Below are 12,950 nucleotides of genomic sequence, written 5' to 3'. Positions count from 1 at the left end.
TGTGTCCAACCAGATTAACTAGTATCTACCCCAGCGCTTAGAACAGTGCTTGGCACATAGTAAGTGCTTAACCAGTAACCATGATTATCATTATTATTATGGGTAGATTGTTTCCAATGGTCAGTTGAGAAAGTGAGCCTTTTTGCACAGTGCTGAACGGTCAATGCTACGTGCTGGGCCCTTGAAAGTTTGTGATGATGGCCAGGGTGAAGGGCCAACAAGAGAACCAAGGAGCAGTGAGGAAGGCAGAAGAAATGCTTAGGGTCCTAAAGCTCACTACGGAGAATTAGCCTAGGTATATATTTTAATAATGGTATTTGTTAAGCACTTACTTAACAATGCCAGGCATTGTTCTATGTGACCGGTAACTGAGGCAGAAAACAAGGAAGGATAAGAAGGTAGATCTTGCATCCCTTGCTCCCTCTCAAAAAAGAGGGAAGAAGGAGGCAAATGAACGTTAGACAACCTAAGGTCATTCATTCATTCATTCGATCATATTTATTGAAAGCTTACTGTGTGCAGAGCACTGCACAAAGCAGTTGGGAAGTACAAGTCGGCAACACATAGAGACGGTCCCTACCCAACAACAGGCACACAGTCTAGAAGGGGGAGAAAGACAACAAAACAAAACATGTAGACAGGTGATGTTCCAGTCTGTGGAGAACCCCAGCTGAGACCTAGTCTTCCTTTTTCCCTTCCCTCCTGCTCGCTGTCATGATTGCCAACACATCCACAAACAGAGGAGGAGGGAAGAAGGAAAAACACAAATGAATCAATTTTTCTACCTAGTAACAGCTAACTACTAGCCTCTCACTGTCTATATCCGAGTGCGGCAGAAGGAACCTAAGGTTCTACCTTTCGCGGTGGCCATGCCCAGAGCAGAATGTTGGCTTGATCAACACCAGAGCTGCTCCAAGTTTAAACTAACATTAAAGCCGCTGCGTCAAGAAGTGGTCTGCAAACCATCAATTGATTGCATTTATTGAGCATTTACTGTGTGCAGAGCACTGTACTAAGCGCTTGGGAGAATACAATATAAAAATAAACCACTGAGGCAGCTAAATGTTAGGCTCCTGGAGATTTGGAGCAACATTACAAAAGCCCTGATGGAAAGAGACACTCCAACTATGATCTCCAAAATACACAGCAAATGGGCATTTCAGCCACGGTAGCCATCAAGACACTGGGCTAATCTAAGCCACCAATAATGGGTGAAAAAGACGGAGATAAAAACTCCTGGCAGCAAAACAAGTACTAGATCAACACCACCTCGCAGCACCTCTTGACCCTGTCAAAAAAAGATGCTTTTAGCCACCTGCTTCTTGACAGGCAAATTAAACTTACGATGGCTAAAACTGAACTTCTTATCTTCCCACCTAAACCCTGTCCTTCCGCTCACTTTCCCATCACTGTTGAGGGCACACTATCCTTCCTGTCTCGCAAGCCAGTAACCTTGGCATTATCCTTGGCTCCCCTCTCTCGTTCAACCCACATATTCAAGGCTTCACTAAACCCTGTCAGCTCTACGTTTATGACATCGCCACAGTCCACCTCCAAACTGTTACAACATTAAATGCAAGCACTTACCCTATCCTGCCTTGATGACTAGCAGCCTCCCTGCTGACCTCCTAGCCTCCTGTCTCTCCCTACTCCAGTCCAGACTCCATTCTGTTGCCCAGATCATTTTCCTTCAAAAATATTCAATGTTTCCCCCCCTTCTGAAGAAACTCCAGTGGTTGCCCAGTCACCTCCACATCAAACAAAAACTCCTCACCTTTGGCTTTAAAGCACTTAATCACGCTGCCTCCTCCTACCTCACCTCGCTACTCCCTTACTCAACTCAGCCCACACACTTTGTTCCTCTAATGCTAACCTTCTCCACTGTACCTCAATCTCATCTATCTCAGCGCCGACCTCTCGCCCATATCCTACCTCTGGCCTGAAACACCCTTCCTCATCATATCAGATAATTGCTCTCCCCCACTTCAAAGCCTTACTGAAGGCATAACTCCTCCAAGAAGCCTTCCCTGACTAAGCCCTCCTCTCATCTCCCACTCCCTTCTGCATCACCCTGACTTGCTCCCTTCATTCATCCCCACAGCACATATGTATATAACTGTAATTTATTTATATATATATATATTAATGTCTGTCTCCCCCTCTAGACTGTGAGCTCCTTGTGAGCAGGAATGTGTCTGTTGTTATAATGTACTTTCCCAAGCACTTAGTGTAGTCCTTTCTTTGCACACCATAAGTGTTCAATAAATACAACCGTGAATGAATGAATGAAAGTAGAGAAACAGCGTGGCCTAGTTTATGGAGCATGGGCCTGGGAGTCAAAAGGACCTAGTTTCTAACCCTGGCTTCTCCACTTGTCTGCTGTGTGACCCCATAAATCAATCATTGGTATTTACTGAGAGCTTACTGTGTGCACAGCACTGACCTAAAGCTCTTCAGAAAGTCTCTTCACTTCTTTGGGCCTCAGGTACCTCATCTGTAAAATGGGGGTTAAGACTGTGAGCCCCATGAGGGCTGTGGACTGTGTCCAACATAGTAAGCCCTTAACAGATACCATTAAAAAAATAAGAAAAAAAAGTTAAGGGACCTACATGACAAATGCTGGGTTGCCCATGCAGAAGAGATCCATGGCTAAGGCAACAAAGCCAAATCAAGGGGACAGCTATGTATCACTAAAGTTACAAGGTTCTATACACACTACCATTGTACTTCTGAAGCGTGAAGATAGCTCCAACCTCTTCAGAGGCAAGAGAGAAAGATGGCAGCAACCCTTTGATATACTCTTGAACATACTGATCAACAAAGAGGTCTCCAACTAAAGGAAAACAATCAGCATGGCACTTGTCCAAATTACAATTACTGAAGTATCACAGCAATCAAACACTGAAAATGGGCAAGCAACTGGCCCTGATGGTATATCTCAATTGAAGCAGTGTGGCCTAGGAAAGAGCATGGGCTTAGAAGTCTGAAGATCTGAATTCAAATAATAATACATCATTATAAAAAATGGTATTTGTTAAGCTCTTACTAGGTGCCAAGCACTGTTCTGAGCGCTAGGGTAGCTACAAGGTAATCTAGCTGTCCAAAATGAGACTCACAGTCTTAATCTCTATTTTACAGATGAGGTAACTGAGTCCCAGAGAAGTTAAGTGGTTTGCCCAAGGTCACACGGCAGACAAGTGGCAGAACCAGGGTTAGAACCTAAGTCCTCTGACTTCCGAGCCCACGCTCTTGCCACTAGGCCACGCTGCTTCCCCATCACAGCTCTGCCAACTGCTTGCCATGTGACCTTGGGAAGTCACTTCATTCCTCTGGGACTCAGTTTCCCTATCTGTAAAATGGGGATTAAATACCTTTTCTCCCTCTAATTGAGACTGTGAGCCCCACACGGGACAGAGACTGTGTCCAACCTGATAAACCTCTATTTACCCCAGTGCTTATAAACATAGGTTTGCGCACAGTAAGTGCATGAGAATCAGCACGGCCTAGGGGAAGAAGCATGGGCTTGGAGGTCAGAGGATCCGGGTTCTAATCCTGGGTCTGGCATTTGTCTGCTGGGAGACCTTGGGCAAATCACTTAAATCTCTGTCCCTCGGTTACCTCATCTGTGGTGATTAAAACTGTGAGCCCTATATGGAACAGGGACTGTGTTCAACCTGATTAACCTGTATCTATCCCAGCACTTAGAACGGTGCTAGGCACATAGTAGGCACTTAACAAGTACCATAATAATAATACTAATGGTGATAATATTAATGGTAATAATAATATTAATAATAATTAACAAATACCATATTTATATCTGGTGAGATCAACCAGCATGGAGAGGGATCACCGGGCTTAAATACTTCCTTAAGCTCCTCCTCAAATTTAGAGCACTGAGAAAATGCCACAGGACTCAAAAGCTGTCAAGCTGTCACCATCGCTACTATTTTCAAAAAGAAAGATAACAGTTGGATGCAGCACGGCCTAGAGGCAAAAAACACGGGCTAGGGAAAAGGAGGACGTGGGTTCTAATCCCAGCTTCACCACTTGTCTGCTGTGTGACCTTGAGCAAGTCACTTAACTTCTCTGTGCCTCAGTTACCTCATCTGTAAAATGGGGTTTAAGACTGTGAGCCCCATGTGGGACAATCTGATTACCTTATATCTATCCCAGTGCCTAGAACAGTGCTTGGCACATAGTAAGTGCTTAACAAATACCATAATTATTATGCAGCAACTATGGAAATAGCACCTTCACTGTTCTCCTTTACTGGCAAAATGATTCCAACATCACTAAAGAAGTCATGGTTAAAGAAGTTATGTGGCTCTGTCTGTGCTCTCACAACACTCCTAAGTGGGATGATGGCTTTAAAGGGGCCTGAAGAGATGGCGGTAACACAGATATTCTCCTAAATACACCTATTTTGGAAAATGCAGCCCTACAAAACATAGATAGCCTATCTACATATACAGACATGGCACATGCTCCGACTACTGGAGAAGCAGCATGGCGTAGAGGATAGAGCACGGGCCTGGGAGTCAGAAGGTCATGGGTTCTAATCCTGACTCTGCCACTTTGCTGTGTGACCTTGGGCAAGTCACTTTACATCTCTGGGCCTAATTACCTAAAACCACAAGGCTGGAAAAAGGACTTTAAAGGACTTTAAAACTGGTTTAGAAGTTGGGACTAGAATGCTTAAATCTATTTTAGGCAGCAAACCATGAGACTAAAAATGGATTTGCTCAGTTAGCCAACCCAAGATGCACTGCACTGAATGGATGCAATTTTTAACTTTTGTTTTTCAACTCCATTTAAACAAAAAGCTTCTATTAATACTAAATATTAACATTAGTTTTAGCTACTGTTAAAACCAATAATATTTAGATCAGACGCATCAAGGACATTAAAAACAAACTAAAGCAGGCTGTTAATCATATTTGATTATATTAATATTCAGGAAGTAAAACGATCCTCTCCCTTTCAATTTATTCTGGAAAAACATGTCACATTAACCACAAATATTGTCCAAGTCAACTATAATATATGTGACACATAATAAACAGTATTTATTAAATGCTTACTGCATACAGAGCACTGTACTAAGCAACTGAGAAAATACACTATGTTAAGAGTTGGTAGTCATGATACCCGCCCACTTACTCCTGCTTTGCCTCAGGTAAAGCAGTTTCAGATTTGGACACAGCCTCCTTCATGAAATGCAAATTGTGAAAATAAGGTCTTAAAAGATGTGCTTAGGATGTAAAGAATCGACTTACCTTCAACTCATCCAGGGTGGCCATGTGGTCAAGCCTGAAATCATGTGTCAAATGAACGTAGTGTTGATTGTATAATGTCCAAAATTTGCTAGCACCCTAAAGACAAACAGAGCACAATCCTCGTCCTCTCAGTTCAAGTTTTAATTGGACAAGCTCCATAGACTATCTTTGTTTTGGGGAAGGTGGGTTTTCTCTTTGGTCTTCTAAATTAACCATGCTGCTGAGAAGTAGCATGGCCTAGTGACAAGAGCATGGGCTTGGGAGTCAGAGGACATGGGTTCTAATCCTGGCTCTTCCACTTGTCTGCTGTGTGACCTGGGCAAATCGCTTCACTTCTCTATGCCTCAGTTACCTCATCTGTAAAATGGGGATTAAGACTGTGAGCCCATGTGGTACAACCTGATTACCTTGTATCCACCCAGGTGCTTAGAACACACAGTAGGCGCTTAACAAATACCATAATTACTATTATTATTAACCTTATAGGATATGTACGGGTAATTGAGATGAAGAAATGAACTTTAAGAAGCTTCATCCTGACTGACCGAGGATCCCGAAACCCAGAAGCATGCAGAAAAGCTCCTGTTTGGACTTGGGGAACCCCAAAGGTCGCCGGCCCAGAGATGAATCCAGACATCCATAAGAAGCAAGATCTAGGAAATGCTGGGGGTCACGGTCACCAGGAAGCAGATGACCAAGTGTTCTCTGGGAAACAGAGAAGCAGCATGGCTCAGGGGAAAGAGCACGGGCTTTGGAGTCGGAGGTCATGGATTCAAATCCCAGCTCTGCCAATTGTCAGCTGTGTGACTTTGGGCAAGTCACAACTTCTCTGTGCCTCAGTTACCTCATCTGTAAAATGGGGATTAAGACTGTGGGCCCCCCATGGGACAACCTGATCACCTTGTAACCTCCCCAGCACTTAGAACAGTGCTTTGCACATAGTAAGTGCTTAATAAATGCCATCATTATTATTATTATTATTAAATACTGCAAAAAGGTGGAGTCCCTCCCCTCGGGCTCCAGGCCCCTGGAAAAGGCTCAAGACTGTCGGCACTTGAGTATAGATATAAGGTCCAGATGTCTGATGCCTGCGCTCCACAGGATACTGAGTTGACAGACAGTAGATGGACTAAATGTTGATGCCAGCTAGTTGCACTTTGGGGAGGGAGGGGGCGGGGCCGGAAGGGGGTCTTCACTATGTGAGGTCTGCAGTCCCTAAAACACAGGCCCGACTTGAGAGAAAAAAAACACAAAAAACCTCTAATTGGCCCTCATCTATGACAACTACCTGCTGAATTTGAGGGCTGGAGATTGCTTCTGGTTGGTGAGTCCTTCAATCACATTCCTCTTTACCCCGGGATTCGACTCTTTTGTTCCAAATGACATGGCACAACCTGAGCCTTCCACCTTCTCAGCTGGATTACTTGGGGGCTTGTCATCCCATCACCCCCATCATTGTGCAGCAGTACCCGAATCCCCCCTTCTCTATTCTGCCCACCCTCCCCTCGGCATCACCTGTGCACCCCATAAGAACTTTGATACCCATCCCAGCCCCCAGCACTTATGTCCATATCCTTACACTCTACTATTTCCCCCGCCTGTAATTTATTTTCACGTCTGTCTCCCCTGGTAGACTGTAAATTCCTTGGGGGCAGAAATGGCGTCTGTCTACTCTGTTGGATTATGCTTTCCCGGGCGCTCGTTACAGTGCTCTGCAGCCAGTAAGCGCTCAATAAATTCCATGGATCGACTGATCAGGCCAAATACGCAATGCAGTTCAAGCCCACAGCTATAGTGGACAGGCCATTCAGGAGCTGAGGATTCATTTGTTCATTCATTCATTCATTCAATCGTATTTATCGAGCGCTTACTGTGTGCAAGCGGCTCCCTGCCAGTAGCTACCTTCCAGTAGCACGGCCCACTGTCGTGGCAGGCGGGGGGAGCTGTGTTTTCAAAAATATTTTGAACACTGGAAAATTCTGCAACTCAATGGAAGACAGGGAGAGGGAGGAAGGGAAATGGATTCACTTTGATACCATGTGTTTTTTCTGTTTCCCTTCCTCCCCACCCAACTCATACTAGACTGCAATGCTCATGGGCCACTCCTAGAGGAGTGCTCTGCCCAAAGTTAACACTCAACAGATACTAGAAACTTACTGAAATAGAGGAGGCAGTAGAATACAAAGAATTTTGGAATAGAGGAAAGGGAGGTAACACAAAAGTCCACTGGAACAGGACGAATTTGCCTACAAACAACCGAGACCCGGAACACCCCAGTTTTTACTTTTAATTTATTTCCTTCCTAATGCCGAACATTATCAAGTATGAGAGAAAACAAGTTCAAAAAGCTAACCCCATTACATAAATGAGTGCAAAAGTGATGAACATCCCAGTAAAGCTGGACGACCACTGCCTGTTACTATTATCATCATTATGCTATTTGTTAACTCCTTACTATATGCCAAGAAATCTGCTAAGCTCTGGGGTAGGTTTGCGTTAGGAGGTTGGTCAGAGTCCCCACCTCACGAACACCTTCCAGTCTAAGAACGAGGAGGAAAAGGAACATCATCCCCATTTTACAGATGAGGAACCTGAGGCACAAAGCTGTTAAGTGACTTGTCCAAGGTCACCCAGCAGACGAATGGCAGAGCTGGGATTAGAACCCAGGTCCTGAGTCCCAAGACCTGTGCGCTCTGCATTAGGCTACACCACTCCACAGTGATTGCACCATCCCCCAACCATAGCTCCCTTCTTTCAAAGCCTTACTGAAGGCACATTTCCTTCAGGAGGTCTTCCCTAAGCCCTCCTTTCCTTTTCTCCCACTCGCTCTATGTCACTTTGACTTGCTCCCTTTATTCATCCCCCCTCCCAGCCCCACAACACTTATGTACATATCTGTAAGGTTTTTTTATTTATATTGGTGCCTGTCTCCCCCTCTAGACTGTAAGCTCATTGTGGGCAGGGAAAGTGTGTGCTATGGTGTTATTATTGTACTCTCCCAAGCACTTAGTACGGTGCTCTGCCCACAGTAAGTGCTTGATAAATACAACTAACTGACCTCCTGACTCCAGTCTGCAATGTGATACAATCGATTTGTACTACATGCAGCACTCTGAACAACAAACTTCACGCTGCTGCCCGGATCATCTTTGTGCAGGAACGCTCTGGGCATGTTACTCCCCTCCTCAAAAATCTCCAGTGGCTGCCAGTCAACCTACGCATCAAGCAAAAACTTCTCACTCTTGGCTTCAGGGTTCTCCATCACCTTGCTTCCTCCTACCTCTCCTCCTTTCTCTCCTTCTACAGCCCAGTCCGCACCCTCCGCTCCTCTGCCGCTAACCTCCTCACTGTACCTCGTTCTCGCCTGTCCTACGGTCGACCCCCAGCCCACGTCCTCCCCCTGGCCTGGAATGCCCTCCCTCCACACATCCGCCAAGCTAGCTCTCTTCCTCCCTTCAAAGCCCTACTGAGAGCTCACCTCCTCCAGGAGGCATTCACAGACTGAGCCCCATCCTTCCTCTCCCCCTCCCCATCCCCCCTGCCCTACCTCCTTCCTCTCCCCATAGCACCTGTATATATGTTTGTACATATTATTCTATTTATTTTACCTGTACATATTTACTATTCTATTTATTTTGTTAATGATGTGCGTCTAGCTTTATTTCTATTTATTGTGATGACTTGACACCTGTCCACATGTTTTGTTTTATTGTCTGTCTCCCCCTTCTAGACTGAGCCCATTGTTGGGTAGGGACTGTCTCTGTATGTTGCCAACTTGTACTTCCCAAGTGCTTAGTACAGTGCTCTGCACACAGTAAGTGCTCAATAAATACAATTGAATGAATGAATGAATGAATGAATGAACAAGAGAATGTTCACGCAGCTCATCTTTTCAAAAGATACACTCAAAAAGGCTTCCTTGAGAGAGGAAATTTATACTCCCCTTGTCTGAGAGAAGCCTGATGATGAATAAGCAACACTGGCTCCAGGACCAAGCAATCTGATATCCAACACAATTCAGTTTCGGATTTTTTTTTAAATATTGCCTTTAATCTTCAACTAAATACTAAATTCCACTCCACGGATATGCTGTTTCATCTGCACGGTTTGTTGTTTTTTTTTTACATTAGTTTGTGAGTGCCATCTAATTACAGCAGAGAAAGCTTGCAGTGTTTTTCTAAAACCAAATAATTTTGAAAAGAAAAAATGTGTTTGAAATAAACTCTTCAATATGCTGATAATCTATGATCATGCTTCTTACCGGTCTTTATTTAGTTTCCCAGAGAAAAAAATTACTTTAAAATCCAGATTTAAAAACTGATTAAATTTTTTTCTGATTGGCTTTTAGAACGAGTAGTGAAGGTAAAAGAGTAACCCATGAAACAAACAAAATAAAATAAAAAACAAAACAAAAAAAAACAGCAACAGGGTGAATCATAAAGCAAGAGTTAAAAGGAAAAATCTTCCATCAAGAATTGCACGGAGTTCAAATTCACTCAAATTGCCCCCCCAACTAGTTCATATACAAAAATCCTCTTTTATTAAGGTGTGGAAACACTGGAGAGAGCCACAATTATGATTTCAACTACTGATGGCCAGAAGTAAATTGATAAAACTTGTCGTGGAAAGAAGTCGGCCAAGGACTACCCATCCAAAAATGGGCTCCCAATAGGGTGGGAAAGTTAGCACTGTTTACATCTCCCTGGCTCTGCTGCTTTCTATTCATGACTAAAATTCTTTTTGCACCCCTCACGGAGGACCTTGAATCCTTTTTATAAAAAGGAACCCTAGGATGCCTTGAGCTGGCTGCCACTGCATCTTTTAAAGCAGGCTTTCAAACCATTTTCAAAAACTTTTTCAATCCACAAAAACTTAAGTTGGTCCAATAAAAATCTGAATTCTCCGCTCCCCACAACCCAGGCCCATATTTACTAATGCATCACAGTTCCCCCTTCACCTCTACCTCTTCCTCCTATTCCGCATTATCACTAAACTAAGGCAACACAAGCATCTGCCCATAGGAATTACATTCAGAGACTCCCACGCACGGATTCCCCCTGAAAATGTACCCACAGGGGAACAAAAGAAGAGAGGCAGAGTTTACCAATTCCCTTGATCCTCACTGCCTTATTTCCTCTAGGTCCAAATTTCTTTTAGACCTAACTCTGTCTATATTTTCAGTTAAATTTAAAGGATGACTATTACCCAAAGGCATCTGTGGCCATTTTCATCAAATGTCCTGGGCACTTGTGGGCAGGCACTGTGTCCGTTATATTGCCATGCTGTACTCTCCCAGGCACTTAGTACAGTGCCCTGCGCACAGCAGGTGCTCAATAAATACGATTGATTTTTATTTTCGTAATCATATGGAGCAGCTTATCCAGACATTGGAAACAAATACTAGGATTCACTCAAGGAAAACGCCAAGGCCAAAAGCACATTTAAAATATCTGTAACCCATCTGAGATAGCAGTTCCCTTGGGCTCTCAAAACTCCTTCCCAATTCCCACTTCAACCGTGACTTTTTCTTAATCTCTGGACCCCAGCAAGCCAGGGTACAATTACCCAAACTCAAAAGGCTCAGCAAGAACTCTGAAGAAGCAAGCTGATGGAGTTCACTAGTAGAAAACCAAGGTTAATCAGCTACGGACTCTCTACTAAGAACTACTGCAGTCAACAGGGATTATAAAAGACTCTTAGAAGAGAAAGACAATACAATCACCAGAAAAAAAAAGGAAAGCAAGCGGATCTTTAGAAATAATTGTGAAAAACTTCAAAGTCTTCAGAAATCGTTTTTAAATACTTTCCTAACAATGATGACAGAAAAAACGTTATCCAAGTATGGTATTTAAAAGCAAGTCAGTGCAGTCTGAGTACAATCCGAAGTACCAGAAAGACATTTGACTTTTTTTCTATAAAAACTAGGTAACAAACCACTTATTACTAGTACCTACAAAATAAAGTCCGATTTAGAATCGCTTTGTTATTTCACATTTCTACAGAGTATCCTTAGAAGTTGCCACAAGTTCTCTATAAATGTCTCCCCACCGAGTTCAAGTTAAAAAAAAAAAGAGCCCGAATCATTCCTACCTTGCTCATAGCTTTCCCTGTGCGTTGAAGTGATACCATTTGGTTTGAATTGCTGACATTAAAAACATCTGTAACTCAATAATGCTACAGTCTTAAGTACAGATACATGAATTGCTTAGATGAACCACCATGATGATCTATCCTTTATAAGCAGGATAGAGAAGCAGCGTGGCTTAGTGGAAAGAGCCTGGCCTTGGGAGTCAGAGGTCGTGGGTTCTAATCCCGGCTCCACCACTTATCAGATGTGTGACTTTGGGCAAGTCACTTCTCTGTGCCTCAGTTACCTCATCTGTAAAATGGGGATTAATAATAATAATAATGTTGGTATTTGTTAAGTGCTCACAGTGTTAATCCCCATTTTACAGATGAGGAAACTGAAGCACAGAGAAGTTAAGTGACTTGCCCAAAGTCACATAGTTGACAAGTGGTGGAGCTGGGATTAGAACCCATGACCTCTGACTCCCAAGCCCGTGCTCTTTCTGAGTGACTGTGAGCCCCATGTGAGACAACCTGATTACTTTGTATCTACCCCAACGCTTAGCACATAGTAAGCGCTTAACAAATACCATTAGTAGTAGTAGTAGTAGTAATAGTAGTAGTAATAGTCTGACCTAATGGATAGAGTAGAGGCCTGGGACTCAGAAGAATCTGGGTTCTAATCCCAGCTCTACCACTTGTCTGCTGTGTGATCTTGGGCAAGTCGCTTCACTTCACTGGGCCTCAGTTCCCTATCTGTAAAAAATGGGGATTGAGACTGTGAGCCCCATCTGGGACAGGGACTGTGTCCAACCCAATTATCCTGTATCAACCCCAGCACTCAGTACAGTGCCTGGTACATAATAAGTGCTTAACAAATACCATTCTTAAAAACAGTATCCAGCATTAAAAGATTCTCCCTTCCACATCCTTGCAAAGGTCTCTTATGGATGTCCTCTAATGAGAGAACCAATCCTATATAAACAATCGCACACACCGAGTTTACTTTGCTGTTTGTAGTTCACAACCTAATATTGGGTAGTGCTATCCTGAAAGACTTGCGGTTTGCACTGTCCTACAATGATTCATTTTTCTACCAATTTGAGATTTACAGTTTTTGAGTAAAAAGGGGGTCACTGAAAAAAGAACAGCATAAGTAGCTCTAAAAAGAGTCGATAGCACACAAAACGTACTGTGGATTCCTGAATTCAACTAACTCACAGAATCTGGGCTTGCATTTGGCAAGTGCATATTTAAAATGCCAGGAGACTGGGCTTCCAAGTTTTCCACTTCACATTCATCTTTCTACCCAAGCGCTACTGCTATCGTTACGAAACAAACCACTTCATAAATTAATGTCCAATTTTTAAAACCAGAGAATCTTCTAAAACCAACCACTGACTGGGCCACCTCTAGACTGTGGGCTCGCTGTGGGCAGGAATGTGTCTGTTGAATATTGCAGTCTCCCAAGCACTTAGTACAGTGCTTTGCACACAGTAAGTGCTCAATAAACACAACTGATTGAATGAATGAGTGAATATCAACTTTTGGCTGCATCAGGTAGCACTGCCGTTTGGGGGAAGTCATGCCACTGCCAATGTGGAG

The 12,950-nt window shown here is 43.5% G+C and overlaps 1 protein-coding gene across 7 annotated transcripts in view; it reads right to left on the bottom strand.

Moving 5' to 3' along the window:
* The window catches only part of PIAS1 (protein inhibitor of activated STAT 1), a 163,263-nt gene that overhangs the window by 106,171 nt on the left and 44,142 nt on the right, over nt 1-12,950 (bottom strand). For 4 of the 7 annotated variants that reach the window (XM_038767232.1, XM_038767233.1, XM_038767230.1 and 1 more), the window contains one exon: nt 5,280-5,375. The exons of 2 other annotated variants lie outside the window; for them this stretch is intronic. In XM_038767232.1, coding sequence (XP_038623160.1) covers nt 5,280-5,303 — 24 coding nt within the window. In that variant the 5' untranslated portion in view covers nt 5,304-5,375. Of the gene's footprint in view, nt 1-5,279; nt 5,376-6,567; nt 6,628-12,950 lie in introns of those variants that run through there. One more of the 7 variants, XM_038767234.1, reaches the window with a different exon arrangement.

This window comes from Tachyglossus aculeatus, chromosome 26 (assembly GCF_015852505.1).
Source record: "Tachyglossus aculeatus isolate mTacAcu1 chromosome 26, mTacAcu1.pri, whole genome shotgun sequence".
NCBI lineage: Eukaryota > Metazoa > Chordata > Mammalia > Monotremata > Tachyglossidae > Tachyglossus > Tachyglossus aculeatus.
This window is presented reverse-complemented; position numbering and strand designations above follow the sequence as displayed.